The sequence below is a fragment of the Oncorhynchus tshawytscha genome, linkage group LG22 (assembly GCF_018296145.1).
Source record: "Oncorhynchus tshawytscha isolate Ot180627B linkage group LG22, Otsh_v2.0, whole genome shotgun sequence".
Taxonomy (NCBI): Eukaryota; Metazoa; Chordata; class Actinopteri; order Salmoniformes; family Salmonidae; genus Oncorhynchus; species Oncorhynchus tshawytscha.
The window spans coordinates 33,579,986-33,594,985 of record NC_056450.1 but is presented as its reverse complement, the minus strand read 5'-3'; the positions used below and the strand labels follow the sequence as shown (position 1 = coordinate 33,594,985).

General features: G+C 44.3%; 2 protein-coding genes across 2 annotated transcripts in view; one reads left to right on the top strand and one right to left on the bottom strand.

Moving 5' to 3' along the window:
• The window catches only part of LOC112236621 (leucine-rich repeat and transmembrane domain-containing protein 1), a 6,710-nt gene extending 3,955 nt beyond the window's left edge, over window positions 1–2,755 (top strand). The window contains exon 4 of the mRNA XM_042304105.1: window positions 1,404–2,755. Within this exon, the coding sequence (XP_042160039.1) occupies window positions 1,404–1,897 (494 nt within the window). The 3' untranslated portion in view covers window positions 1,898–2,755. The remainder of the gene's footprint in view (window positions 1–1,403) is intronic.
• Window positions 1–15,000, bottom strand: part of cacna2d3a (calcium channel, voltage-dependent, alpha 2/delta subunit 3a) — a 333,265-nt gene that overhangs the window by 54,904 nt on the left and 263,361 nt on the right. The window contains exons 25-27 of the mRNA XM_042304106.1: window positions 14,731–14,826; window positions 14,397–14,518; window positions 13,139–13,216 (exon numbers count right to left, since the gene is read on the bottom strand). Of these exons, the coding sequence (XP_042160040.1) occupies window positions 13,139–13,216; window positions 14,397–14,518; window positions 14,731–14,826 (296 nt within the window). The remainder of the gene's footprint in view (window positions 1–13,138; window positions 13,217–14,396; window positions 14,519–14,730; window positions 14,827–15,000) is intronic.

Below are 15,000 nucleotides of genomic sequence, written 5' to 3'. Positions count from 1 at the left end.
AATGAATGTAATAATCATAATGTAATTATAAGGAAAAAACTGCTGACCATCCCTGTCAGAAAGCTAAACACACAAACACAACACACACATCAGAGGACATGTGTGGCTAAGTACAAATGCTGTCACACACTCAACCTACATACAACTAATTTCCCTTTGTAAAGGCCATCCAATCTGAAAGTTATAATAATATATTTATAAAGTTATAATATAATGAGTACATCTACAGAGAGAGAGAGAGACAGAGAGTGAGAGAGAGAGAGAGAGAGAGAGAGAGAGAGAGCAGGATAGAGAGAGAGAGAGACAGAGAGCGAGAGAGAGAGACAGAGAGAGAGAGAGAGAGAGAGAGAGAGAGAGAGAGAGAGAGAGAGAGAGAGAGAGAGAGAGAGAGAGTGGGATAGAGAGAGAGAGAGAGAGAGAGAGAGGAGACAGGCTATGAAGCTGCCTAAAGGATCCAGCTAGCCATACAGGCTATGTCACAGTGTGCCATCACAGCAGCAAGATTTGTGACCTGTTGCCACAAGAAAAGGGCAACCAGTGAAGAACAAACACCATTGTAAATACAACCTGTATTTATGTTTATTTATTTTATCTTGTCCTTTAACCATTTGTACATTGTTAAAACACTGTATATATATAATATGACATTTGTAATGTCTTTATTGTTTTGAAACTTCTGTATGTGTAATGTTTACTGTTAATTTTTGTTTTTCACTTTATATATTCACTTTATATATTATCTACCTCACTTGCTTTGGCAATGTTAACACATGTTTCCCATGCCAATAAAGCCCTTGAATTGAATTGAATTGAATTGAGAGAGAGAGAGAGAGAGAGAGAGAGAGAGAGAGAGAGAGAGAGAGAGAGAGAGAGAGAGGGGGGGAGGAAGAGAGAGAGAGAGAAAGTAGGAGAGAGAGAGGGGGAGGAGGAAGAGAGAGAGAGAGAGAGAGAGAGAGAGAGAGAGAGAGAGAAGGTTATATCCTGACTATTAACTTGTCTACCGTGCGCTTTACTGCCTCATATTTGAATGTTCAGTCATTAACAGAATCAGACACACTCGTTAACTCGGGCCATTTAATCTAAAAAAGAAATTAAGATCCTCTGGTAATTACCATCTCAGATCTCAGGTAGCCTTATTCAGGTCAGTGCTAGCTACTGTGATTAAAGGTAATTGTGACAGGAAGTTAGACTGAAGTCAGACATAGCATGTGTCACAGGGGGGTATTGCATGGCTGCTCTGCCTGTTTACTCCCTAGCATTCGGACCATAGCATGGAAAACACATGCAGCAGTGGTATTTTATATAGCAGAAAGGTTTAAGGCATGAAGCGAACATTCAGGGTTTCTATTGATATAATAACCTCCCTCCCTCTCACCACCGTCTCACTCTCTCTCCATTTCCAGGTGGAGTGGTGGATGAGGTCTCCTGCTCCAAACCAGAGGAGATGAAGGACAAAGATCTCCAGAATGTTCCCTACCAGCTCTTCCATTCCTGCATGACCACCAGCTACAACTACCTGTTCTCCAACATACACCACCTGGAGTCTGACAGGTCCATCAGGGGTCACACCCACGGCAACACACATGGCAATGGCAACCCGCACGGCCCCCTGGGAATGGGGGAGGGGTATGGAGGAGGGGGAAGTGGTCTCCCTGAGTGCGAGCCCAAGCAGAGACCTCGCCCGGTGAACCTGCGTCATGCCATCGCCACGGTGATCGTGACTGGTGTGGTGTGTGGCATCGTGTTGATGATGATGCTGGCTGCAGCAGTGTACGGCTGTGCCTACGCCGCCCTCATGGCCAAGTACCAGCGGGAGCTGAAGAAGAGTGAGGAGACGAGTAAGGGCGATCACGGCAGCGCGGACGAGAAGGAACCACTGGAGAACGCTATCGCCTAGACGATGGGATTGAGTGAACTGTGAACTTTAACCCACAAACTTTGAATCTGTAACTTTGAACCCTGTACCTGAGACTACTGTCATAGGTGTGTGTGTGTGTGTGTGTGTGTGTGTGTGTGTGTGTGTGTGTGTGTGTGTGTGTGTGTGTGCCCTGACTCAAATCTTCAGCTTAAACTTTAACCTCTAGTCCCATGGACTAAACTGGGACCTGACCCAAAACCTTTGTCACCCTACCCATCATTCATACCTGGTCTACACCTTAACCAGAGGACAGGACAGCACATATCAACCACTGCTGGAGAAAGCCATTGCCTGTGACAGGTTTTGTTGGTATCAATAGTTCACCTCATAGTGAAAGTTGTAATGTTATTTTACAACACAACATACCCCCATGTTGTCCCAAAACTACTAAATGCAAATAAGAGAACTACAGACCATATCTACTGAGAGTTGAAATCAGTTAGCACTTCAGAAGGGAAAGAGAGAAAGGAAGCTAGAAACGTCTTGTGCAGTATTTACCTATCTTACATATCTACACTCCTTTACTTTACAGTGATTAAACATGTTGTAATATATCTCTGTGGATGATAAACAGGGAAGAGTGCTGCGGTGTGGAGCGGAGGCTTGGTACATCAGGTGCTGTGAATATAAACTGGGCAAGACACAAATCTCTAGATCTCTGTGTCTGGGGACTCCCAAATATTTCACAACATATCAATTCCATTTCCTCTGAGGGTAGTAAAAATGGATAAAAAACATGTTGATAAGTGTTTTGTTTGTTGATAGTGTAAAATGTTATCTTCTGAATAATTAGTAGTTTGTTTTCTGTTTGGTTTTCTTTGTAAACTATTGTTCATATCTTTTGATTCTGTCTAATTTTGAAGTGCAGATTCTTAGTAGGCAGCTATAATGTGTGTGTGCTTTTTAACATTTTATTTAACCTTTATTTAACCAGGAAAATACCCTTTAGGTAAGAAACCTCTTTTGGGAGGGTGACCTGGCCAAGAGGTGTGTGTGTGTGTGCGTGCGTGAGTGAGTGTGTGTGCGTGTCTGTGTGTTTGTGTGCGTGTGTGCGTGTGCGTGTGTGTGTGTGTGTGTGCGTGTGTGTGTGTGTGTGTGTGTGTGCTGAAGGAGAAAATATGCAGATTTTCCTTAACGTGTGGAAGATGGATGATTCTACAAGCAATAATGAAACAAAACTAAAATAACATGAACAACATGAGTTGAGTCTTTTCATTCACACACACACACACACACACACACACACACACACACACACACACACACACACACACACACACACACACACACACACACACACACACACACACACAGTGTTGGGGATGACATAATTGGACAGAGAGCATCATGAATTACACTGCACAGTGATGGAGCCGGAGGGGGATGTGTGTGGAAATGGGAATGTGTTTCAATGTGTACGTGTGTATGTGTGTGTGTCATCATGCTTGCGTGTGACAGAGACAGAGAGAAACAGTCAGTCACCTCCAACCTATTTCTGTGAAACTCACAGGACCCTAAAAGGCTATCAGTCCATATGACCCTGTGAGTGTGTGTTCCACACGAGGAAACACATCCATGTTCTAGAAGCTGCCTGAAGGATCCAGCTAGCCATACAGTAAAGACCATCCAACCAGAGACTGTGCACACACACACACACACACACACACACACGCTATGAGTCAGAGATGTCTGCAGTGCCCAGGATGTGTGAAGTCACTGGGCTGTCGTGTTAAGTTAGCATATTAGCCTATTCATGAAGCTCAGGCCAACTGGAGCAGAGAGGAAAACTGGCCCTAACCGGCCTATACTGAATTACCATTAGGCTGCATCTCCAGTCCAAACATCATTACTTGCCCTCTTCAATCTGAGCAGCACAATTATCATTACTGCTCATCAGTACCTACGTAATATAGAGGCTGTCCTCACCGCTGTTACACTGAGTACTCATAATGTCCCTTTTCACAGTGTGTTACCACTGTCTTACTACTGTGTTACTGCTATGTGTTTGTTGAGTTGAATTATTTTGCTGATCACTGCTATTGGTCATACTATTTCCACTGAGAAGACAGTTCTACTGTATGTAGAATGATGTGTGTGTGTGTGTGTGTGTGTGTGTGCATGTGTGTGTGTGTGCATGGTGGCACTGCACAGACTCTCCATCTCTCTCCTTCTGCTTCAGCACACTGTCGTTTCCCCCAGGCCAACGCTACCCACAATGCACCACTCGCATGTCATCGCATTCAGACACCGTGAAATCATCTTCTCTCCTTCTGCCCTCTTTTCTTCCTTCTCACTCTGTCTCTCTCTCTATTCTCCTCTCAGTATCTTTCTCTCATTCTATCTTTTTGTATAGTCTCCTGTCTTAACTACTTTGTCTCTCTCCATCTCTATTATCCGCTCAGCCTCTCTCTATCATATAAAGTATGTCTCTACTGTCCTCCTCCCCCTCTTCCCTCTTTTCTCTCTAAACCTCTTGTCTTACCTTTCTTTTCTTGCACTTGATGTCTTTGCAACCATCTTCAAATCCCTATCACGCTTTCTGTTTCAGAACATCAGTCTAATCTGGACAGGAATGGTGTCCTGCTGTTGTTTCAAAACCCAGAGATGAGCTCCATACCGCCCCCTTGTGTCCGATGCAGGGGGTTGATACTGTATGTGGTAAAGCACAGATACAGTGCCTTGCGAAAGTATTCAGCCCCCTTGAACTTTGCGACCTTTTGCCACATTTCAGGCTTCAAACATAAAGATATAAAACTGTATTTTTTTGTGAAGAATCAACAACAAGTGGGACACAATCATGAAGTGGAACGACATTTATTGGATATTTAAAACTTTTTTAACAAATCAATAACTGAAAAATTGGGCGTGCAAAATTATTCAGCCCCCTTAAGTTAATACTTTGTAGCGCCACCTTTTGCTGCGATTACAGCTGTATGTCGCTTGGGGTATGTCTCTATCAGTTTTGCACATCGAGAGACTGAAATTTTTTCCCATTCCTCCTTGCAAAACAGCTCGAGCTCAGTGAGGTTGGATGGAGAGCATTTGTGAACAGCAGTTTTCAGTTCTTTCCACAGATTCTCGATTGGATTCGGGTCTGGACTTTGACTTGGCCATTCTAACACCTGGATATGTTTATTTTTGAACCATTCCATTGTAGATTTTGCTTTATGTTTTGGATCATTGTCTTGTTGGAAGACAAATCTCCGTCCCAGTCTCAGGTCTTTTGCAGACTCCATCAGGTTTTTTTCCAGAATAGTCCTGTATTTGGCTCCATCCATCTTCCCATCAATTTTAACCATCTTCCCTGTCCCTGCTGAAGAAAAGCAGGCCCAAACCATGATGCTGCCACCACCATGTTTGACAGTAGGGATGGTGTGTTCAGGGTGATGAGCTGTGTTGCTTTTACGGCAAACATAACGTTTTGCATTGTTGCCAAAAAGTTCAATTTTGGTTTCATCTGACCAGAGCACCTTCTTCCACATGTTTGGTGTGTCTCCCAGGTGGCTTGTGGCAAACTTTAAACGACACTTTTTATGGATATCTTTAAGAAATGGCTTTCTTCTTGCCACTCTTCCATAAAGGCCAGATTTGTGCAATATACGACTGATTGTTGTCCTATGGACAGAGTCTCCCACCTCAGCTGTAGATCTCTGCAGTTCATCCAGAGTGATCATGGGCCTCTTGGCTGCATCTCTGAGAGAGTTTGCTGCACTGAAAGTAAAGGGGCTGAATCATTTTTCCGTTATTGATTTGTTAAAAAAGTTTGAAATATCCAATAAATGTCGTTCCACTTCATGATTGTGTCCCACTTGTTGTTGATTCTTCACAAAAAAATACAGTTTTATATCTTCATGTTTGAAGCCTGAAATGTGGCAAAAGGTCGCAACGTTCAAGGGGGCCGAATACTTTCGCAAGGAACTGTAGATAGAACATGTTGCACTATAAATCAACTCTCCCTCAAACACAGTGGAGCTCATCTAGGGCCTGCTAGATCATCCCAGTGATGAGAAGATTGTCTAAATTGCTGCACATATTTTGACAGAATAAGATTACCCATAATCCCAGGACACAATGACACTGAGCGTTACAGAAGAGGTTGTGTGTGCGTGTGTACATGTGTGTGTGTGTGTGTGTGTGTGCGTGCGCGTCCATCCTTCAGTTCTATATCATTACCCAAAGGAGGGCTTTCTACAACACCGGTATATTCCTGCTTAGGGAGAGGTGGGTAATGATGTCATGGAACAGAAATATCCTCCATTAGACATCTTTTATCCTCATTTATTACGCCAAAGGGAAGAACACATTATGTTGAAATAGAGTATGAGAGTTCCTCTGAAGGGAGTCTTCAAGGAGGTGAAGCTCAGACCTACAACAGCCTTTTCCTTCTCTCTCGAGTCCTCTTACACATAAACACACACACGCATTACCCTAACACACAAACACACACACATTCCCCTAACACATACACACACACATTCCCCTAACACAAAAACACACACACATTACCCTAACACAAAAACACACACACATTCCCCTAACACATACACACACACATTCCCCTAACACAAAAACACACACATTCCCCAAACAGAAAAACACACACACATTCCCCTAACACACAAACACACACATTCCCCAAACACACACACACACACACACACACACACACACACACACACACACACACACACACACACACACACACACACACACACACACACACACACACGTTCCCCTAACACATAAACACATTCCCCTAACACACAAAAACACACACATTCCTCTAACAAACACACACACATTCCCCGAACACAAAAACATACACACATTCCCCTAACACAAAAACATACACACATTCCCCTAACACACACACACACACACACACACATTCCCTTAACACACGAACACACAAACACTCCCCTGACACATTAACACACATTCTCCGAACATATAAGCACACACCTTGAAAATATGGAGAGTGGTACTCAGTGATGTGTAGGATTTGCCACAAACATAACACTTTGTATTCAGGACAAAAAGTTAATTGCTTTGTCAAATGTTTTTGAAGAATTACTTTAGTGCATGTTTCTGAATATTTGTATTATGTACAAACTTCCTTCTTTTCACTCTGTCATTTAGGTTAGTATTGTGGAGTAACTACAGTGTTGTTGATCCATCCTCAGTTTTCTCCGATCACAGCCATTAAACTCTGGAACTGTCATAACAAAGGGGTTGAATACGTATTACTGTTTTTTCCAACTGCCTACACACAATTTTAATGTCACACGATTTTTGAAACCTCTCACTCAAAGTGCAAAACTACACACCAAATATCCAAAACCATTAGCTATTTCTCATCCTTTGACTCTGTTGTCAATTGCATAAAACACTTTTTTTCAAAACACTACACACAATTCTCTACCTAAAACACAAAAATCTAACAGGAAGTGACTTGCTTTCCTTTTCCAAACACAACCAATCAAAATGCTACACTTACTCACCAGGTCACACACACACTCCTCACATGTGCAAACACTAATAGCATAACTGATCACTAACCAATCACTGCTTTACTGTAGTATAGGCCTATAATAATAGACAGTAACAGCAGTATACTGTAGGTAGGGATAAAGGATAGATAATAAACAGTAACAGCAGTATACTGTAGGTAGGGATAAAGGATAGATAATAAACAGTAACAGCAGTATACTGTAGGTAGGGATAAAGTGACTAGATAACATGATAGATAATAGACAGTAACAGCAGTATACTGTAGGTAGGGGTAAAGGATAGATAATAGACAGTAACAACAGTATACTGTAGGTAGGGATAAAGGATAGATAATAAACAGTAACAGCAGTATACTGTAGGTAGGGATAAAGGATAGATAATAAACAGCAACAGCAGTATACTGTAGGTAGGGATAAAGGATAGATAATAGACAGTAACAACAGTATACTGTAGGTAGGGATAAAGGATAGATAATAAACAGTAACATCAGTATACTGTAGGTAGGGATAAAGGATAGATAATAAACAGTAACAGCAGCATACTGTAGGCAGGGATAAAGGATAGATAATAGACAGTAACAGCAGTATACTGTAGGTAGGGGTAAAGGATAGATAATAGACAGTAACAGCAGTATACTGTAGGTAGGGATAAAGGATAGATAATAAACAGTAACAGCAGTATACTGTAGGTAGGGGTAAAGGATAGATAATAGACAGTAACAGCAGTATACTGTAGTTAGGGGTAAAGGCTAGATAATAAACAGTAACATCAGTATACTGTAGGTAGGGATAAAGGATGGATAATAGACAGTAACAGCAGTATACTGTAGGTAGGGATAAAGGATAGATAATAGACAGTAACAGCAGCTTGATGAGTCAAATGAGTTAGTGCAAAACGGTCGATGCAGATAGTCTGGGTGGCTATTTGGTTAAATATTTAACTAATTATTTAGCAGTCTTATTGCTTGGGGGTAGAAGCTGTTCAGGGTCCTGTTGGTTCCAGACTTGGTGCATCAGTACCGCTTGCGGTGCGGTAGAAGATAGAACAGTCTATGATTTGGGTGATGAGACGACTCCGGGTTCCTGGCCTTCTAGGCAGAGTTCCTCTGTCCAGTGTCTGTGTTCTTTTGCCCATCTTAATCTTTTCTTTTCATTGGCCAGTCTGAGATTTGGCTTTTTCTTTACAACTCTGCTTAGAAGGCCAGCATCCTGGAGTCGCCTCTTCACTGTTGACGTTGAGACTGGTGTTGTGCAGGTACTATTTAATGAAGCTGCCAGTTGAGGACTTGTGAGGTGTCTGTTTCTCAAACTAGACACTCTATTGTACGTATTGTCCTCTTGCTCAGTTGTGCACCGGGGCCTCCCACTCCTCTTTCTATTATGGTTAGAGCCAGTTTGCTCCGTTCTGTGAAGGGAGTAGTACACAGCGTTGTACCAGATCTTCAGTTTCTTGGCAATTTCTCGCATGGAATAGCCTTAATTTCTCAGAACAAGAATAGACTGACGAATTTCAGAAGAAAGATATTTGTTTCAGGGCATTTTGAGCCTGTAATTGAACCCACAAATGCTGATGCTCCAGATACTCAACTAGTCTAAAGATGTCCAGTGTTATTGCTTCTTTAATCAGGACAAATCAAATCAAATGTTATTTGTCACATGCGCTGAATACAACAAGTGTAGACTTCACCATGAAATGCTTACTGACAAGCCTTTACAGTGCAGATCAAGAAGAAAATATTTACCAAGTGGATTACGATAAAAAGTAGTAATACAAGTAACACAATAACAATAACAAGGTTATATACAGAGGGCACCGGTAACGAGTCAGTGTGGAAGCTATATACAGGGGGCACCGGTAACGAGTCAGTGTGGAAGCTATATACAGAGGGCACCGGTACCGAGTCAGTGTGGAAGCTATATACAGAGGGCACCGGTAACGAGTCAGTGTGGAAGCTATATACAGAGGGCACCGGTACCGAGTCAGTGTGGAAGCTATATACAGGGGGCACCGGTAACGAGTCATTGTGGAAGCTATATACAGAGGGCACCGGTAACGAGTCAGTGTGGAAGCTATATACAGAGGGCACCGGTAACGAGTCAGTGTGGAAGCTATATACAGAGGGCACCGGTAACGAGTCAGTGTGGAAGCTATATACAGGGGGCACTGGTTACGAGTCAGTGTGGAAGCTATATACAGAGGGCACCGGTAACGAGTCAGTGTGGAAGCTATATACAGAGGGCACCGGTAACGAGTCAGTGTGGAAGCTATATACAGAGGGCACCGGTACCGAGTCAGTGTGGAAGCTATATACAGGGGACACCGGTAACGAGTCAGTGTGGAAGCTATATACAGGGGGCACCGGTAACGAGTCAGTGTGGAAGCTATATACAGGGGGCACCGGTAACGAGTCAGTGTGGAAGCTATATACACGGGGCACCGGTAACGAGTCAGTGTGGAAGCTATATACAGGGGGCACCGGTACCCAGTCAGTGTGGAAGCTATATACAGGGGGCACAGGTAACGAGTCAGTGTGGAAGCTATATACAGGGGGCACCGGTACCGAGTCAGTGTGGAAGCTATATACAGAGGGCACCGGTAACGAGTCAGTGTGGAAGCTATATACAGGGGGCACCGGTACCGAGTCAGTGTGGAAGCTATATACAGGGGGCACCGGTACCGAGTCAGTGTGGAAGCTATATACAGGGGGCACCGGTACCGAGTCAGTGTGGAAGCTATATACAGGGGGCACCGGTACCGAGTCAGTGTGGAAGCTATATACAGGGGGCACCGGTACCGAGTCAGTGTGGAAGCTATATACAAGGGGCACCGGTACCGAGTCAGTGTGGAAGCTATATACAGGGGGCACTGGTACCGAGTCAGTGTGGAAGCTATATACAGGGGGCACCGGTACCGAGTCAGTGTGGAAGCTATATACAGGGGGCACCGGTACCGAGTCAGTGTGGAAGCTATATACAGGGGGCACCGGTACCGAGTCAGTGTGGAAGCTATATACAGGGGGCACCGGTACCGAGTCAGTGTGGAAGCTATATACAGGGGGCACCGGTACCGAGTCAGTGTGGAAGCTATATACAGGGGCACCGGTACCGAGTCAGTGTGGAAGCTATATACAGGGGGCACTGGTACCGAGTCAGTGTGGAAGCTATATACAGGGGCACCGGTACCGAGTCAGTGTGGAAGCTATATACAAGGGGCACCGATACCGAGTCAGTGTGGAAGCTATATACAAGGGGCACCGGTACCGAGTCAGTGTGGAAGCTATATACAAGGGGCACCGGTAAGGAGTCAGTGTGGAAGCTATATACAAGGGGCACCGGTACCGAGTCAGTGTGGAAGCTATATACAGGGGGCACCGGTACCGAGTCAGTGTGGAAGCTATATACAGGGGGCACCGGTACCGAGTCAGTGTGCAGGGGTACAGGCTAGTTGAGGTAATCTGTACATGTAGTTGGGGACAAAGTGACTATGCATAGGTAACAAACAAACACAGAGTGTACAAAAGGGAGGGAGGGGGTCAATATAAATTGTCCGGTGAACTGTTCAGAACTGTTCAGCAGTCTTATGGCTTGGGGGTAGAAGCTGTTGAGGAGCCTTTTGGTCCCAGACTTGGTGTTCCGGCACCGCTTGCCGTGCAGTAGCAGAGAAAACAGTCTATAACTTGGGTGACTGGAGTCTCTGAATATTTTATGGGCTTTCCTCTGACAACGCCTATTATATAGGTCCTGGATGGCAGGAGGCTTGGCCACACTGCCAGTTGTTTGACCTCCTCCCTATAGGCCATCTCATTGTTGTCGGTGATCAAGCCTACCACTGTTGTGTCGTCAGCAAACTTAATGATGGTGTTGGAGTCGTGTTTGGCCAAGCAGTCGTGGGTGAACAGGGAAAACAAGAGGGGACTAAGTACACACCCCTGAGGGGCCCCAGTGTTAAGGATCAGCGTGGCAGACATGTTGTTGCCTACTCTTACCACCTGGGGGCGGCTCGTCAGGAAGTCCAGGATCCAGTTGCAGAGGGAGGTGTTTAGTCCCAAGGTCCTTAGCTTAGTGATCAGCTTTGTGGGCACTATGGTGTTGAACGCTGAGCTGCAGTCAATTAACAGCATTCTCACATAGGTGTTCCTTTTGTCCAGGTGAGAAAGGGCTGTGTGGAGTGGGATTGAGATTGCGTCATCTGTGGATCTGTTGGGGCGGTATGGGAATTGGAGTGGGTCCAGGGTGTCCGGGAGGAGGCTGTTGATGTGAGCCATGACCAGCCTTTCAAAGCACTTCATGGCTACCGACGTGAGTGCCATGGGCGGTAATCGTTTAGGCAGGTTACCTTTTCTTCCTTGGGCATAGGGACTATGGTGGTCTGCTTGAAATATGTAGGTATTACAGACTCAGTCAGGGAGAGGTTGAAAATGTCAGTGAAGACACTTGACAGTTGGTCCGTGCATGCTTTGAGTACATGTCCTGGTAATCCGTCTGGTCCAGCGGCTTTGTGAATGTTGACCTGTTTAAAGGTTTTGTTCACATCTGTTACCGAGAGCATTACCACACAGTCATCCAGTACAGCTGGTGCTCTCAGGCATGCTTCAGTGTTGCTTGCCTCGAAGCGAGTATAAAAGGCATTTAGCTCGTCTGGTAGTCACGTGTCACTGGGCAGCTCGCGTCTGGGTTTCCCTTTGTTGTCCGTTATAGTTTTCAAGCCCTGCTACATCCACCGAGCGTCAGAGCCGGTGTAGTAGGATTCAATCTTAATCCTGTATTGACGCTTTGTAAATTTGATAGTAAACAGTTTTCAGCTGTGGTAACATAATTGAAAAATGGTTTTCTAATGACCAATTATCTTTTTAAAATGATAAACTTTAGCTAACACAACATGCCATTAGAACACAGGAGTGATGGTTGCTGATAATGGGCCTCTTTACGCCTATGTAGGTATTCAATAACAAATCTGCTGTTTCCAGCTAAAATAGTCATTTACAGCATGAACAATATTTACACTGTATTTCTGATCAATTTGATGTTATTTTAATAGACAAAAATGTGCTGTTCTTTCAAAAACAAGGACATTTCTAAGTGACCCCAAACTTTTGAATGGTAGTGTATGTAAATGTGATATTTCTTTTTTTTTTTAAATCTGTTTTTGCTTTGTCATTATGGGTTATTGCGTGTAGATTGATGGGGGAAAAAAACATTGAATCCATGTTAGAATAAGGCTGTAAAAGGCAATGGGTCTGAATTCTTTCTGAATGCACTGTACATGGGTCACGTTGTCCAGCGCCACACTTCCCAATGTAAACTTTCCCTGACACACACACACACACACACACACACACACACACACACACACACACACACACACACACACACACACACACACACACACACACACACACACACACACACACACACACACACACACACACACACATACACACACACACAACAGTGCTCTTCCATAGCCAGCTGTGTGCAGAAGTAAGGCCAAAGGTTTACCTTCAACCTTGCCTGAGGCTAGAGGGGAGCAAGATGACACACTATCCAGATCAACAGAGTCTGAGTGAGAGTGTGAAGGACAAGGCACCATCGAGGAGAGTGTGTGTGTGAGAGAGAGTGTTGTGTGCTAGATGCAGAATGTGTGCGTGTCCAGAGCTTGTGTTTGTGTCTGTGTGTATGTGTGTGTTTTGAAGGAGTTAAATCAACTCACCAGCAGCAATGGGTGATTTTCTTTCGTCCAGTAGCTGAATGGCAGTGCTGGCCAACACTACACTATTATTGTCCTTCCCTAGGACACATACAGAACACACACCATCAGTCTCCTTGTCATCACTACAATACGCATTCCTGCAGGTTATCTACATTATATACTATAGTAATCATTTGACCACGGCAACCTCAGAAAGTAAATAGAATATCACCAGTATTATTAGAGTGTGGTTTAATGGACTCCCTGAGGCAACAGCAGGCCACTCAAAACATGTTCTTTCAATAATACTATTGGAAGGGCACTGGTTTCTCTGAGTGTGTGTGTGTGTGGTTGTGCGTGTGTGTGTGTGTGTGCGTGTGCGTGTGTGTGTGTGGGTGTGTGTGTGGGTGTGCGTGTGTGAGTGTCTGTGTGTGTGTGTGTGTGTGTGTGTGTGTGTGTGTGTGTGTGTGTGTGTGTGTGTGTGTGTGTGTGTGTGTGTGTGTGTGTGTGTGTGTGTGTGTGTGTGTGTGTGTGTGTGTGTGGGTGTGTGTGTGGCAGCTCGTTATAACATATCTAATTTCAACCCATAGCAATCAGCCCTGTCCACAAGAACACAGCCCAGAATTAATAAGAGCGATAGAGAGAGAGAGAAGAGAGAAGGAGTGACAGAGAGAGAAGAGAGAAGGAGAGACAGAGAGACAGAGAGAGAGAGGGAGAGACAGAGAGAGAAGAGAGAAGGAGAGACAGAGAGAGAGAGAGAGACAGAGAGAAGAGAGAAGAGAGAAGGAGAGACAGAGAGAGACAGAGAGAGAGAGAGAGAGAGAGAGGAGCGAGAGAAAGTGGGAGGGAGAGAAAGAGGGAGAGAAAGGGGAAGGAGAAGGAAAACATGGAAATAGGGAGAGAAATAACTAGAAAAGCAATGGTAAGGGAAAAATTGATTTGGTTGAATGCAATCATCCTCCGCAAAATATGGGTGTAATGGAAACGGTTTATGTTAGGCAATAACCATTTACATATCAACTTATTTTCATGTTCCCTCTCAGGCATTTGGCTGCAATATGGTACCAACCACTAAAAACAGCCCTCTAAACATCTCACTACTGGGAGAGTTAAACAGGAAGGACTGTGTTTCTCTCTCTCGCTGTGTGTATTTGAACAACTCATGTAATTTCTCCAGTGGACACAGGGTGGAGCAGTTGTACCAGATTCGGCTGTGTGTTCAGGCTATCAAAGGAGGACTGTTCAGTGATGTTTTCACATAGAGGACAGGTGTACCTACCTGTGTTGAAGGGGAGAGAGTAGACAAAGGTTCCAGGAACCTGTTCTGCTGCTCTCTTGTACCACAGGGGAAAGTGATCGGCGTTGAACACCCCTTCTTTATCTTCAGCTGTCAGGAAATCTCTTGAAACAGACAGAAACAAAGAGGTGATGAAACAGGAAACAGGAAACTGGAAACTGGACAGGCAATGTGAGAGGACCAACTATTAACAGTCATTACATGAACACTAACTTCAGGGAATTGTGGGGTAGCGTGTTGCGAACCATTCATCTGGCAGCGTCAGACTGTGTGTGATGAATTTACAGATTGGTCAGCCTGTGTGTGATAAACTTACTGATTGGTCAGCTGGTCCGGAACCACAAACAAGTTGATTCTGGAGAGGCCAGTACGTGTGCCTAGGTAGGCTATCTCCACGCCCTTATCAGAGTTCCTGGAAAACATACATGCAATAATACTCAGGTAATACTCCAGTAATACTACAGTAATGCGTCACACAGTAGATACAGAATGAGAGTACCGAACAGCTAAGAGCATCAGTAGTGTAAAACCATGGTACATACTAGAGGGAGATATGAAGAAAGAGGTTGTGTGTGTGTGTGTGTGT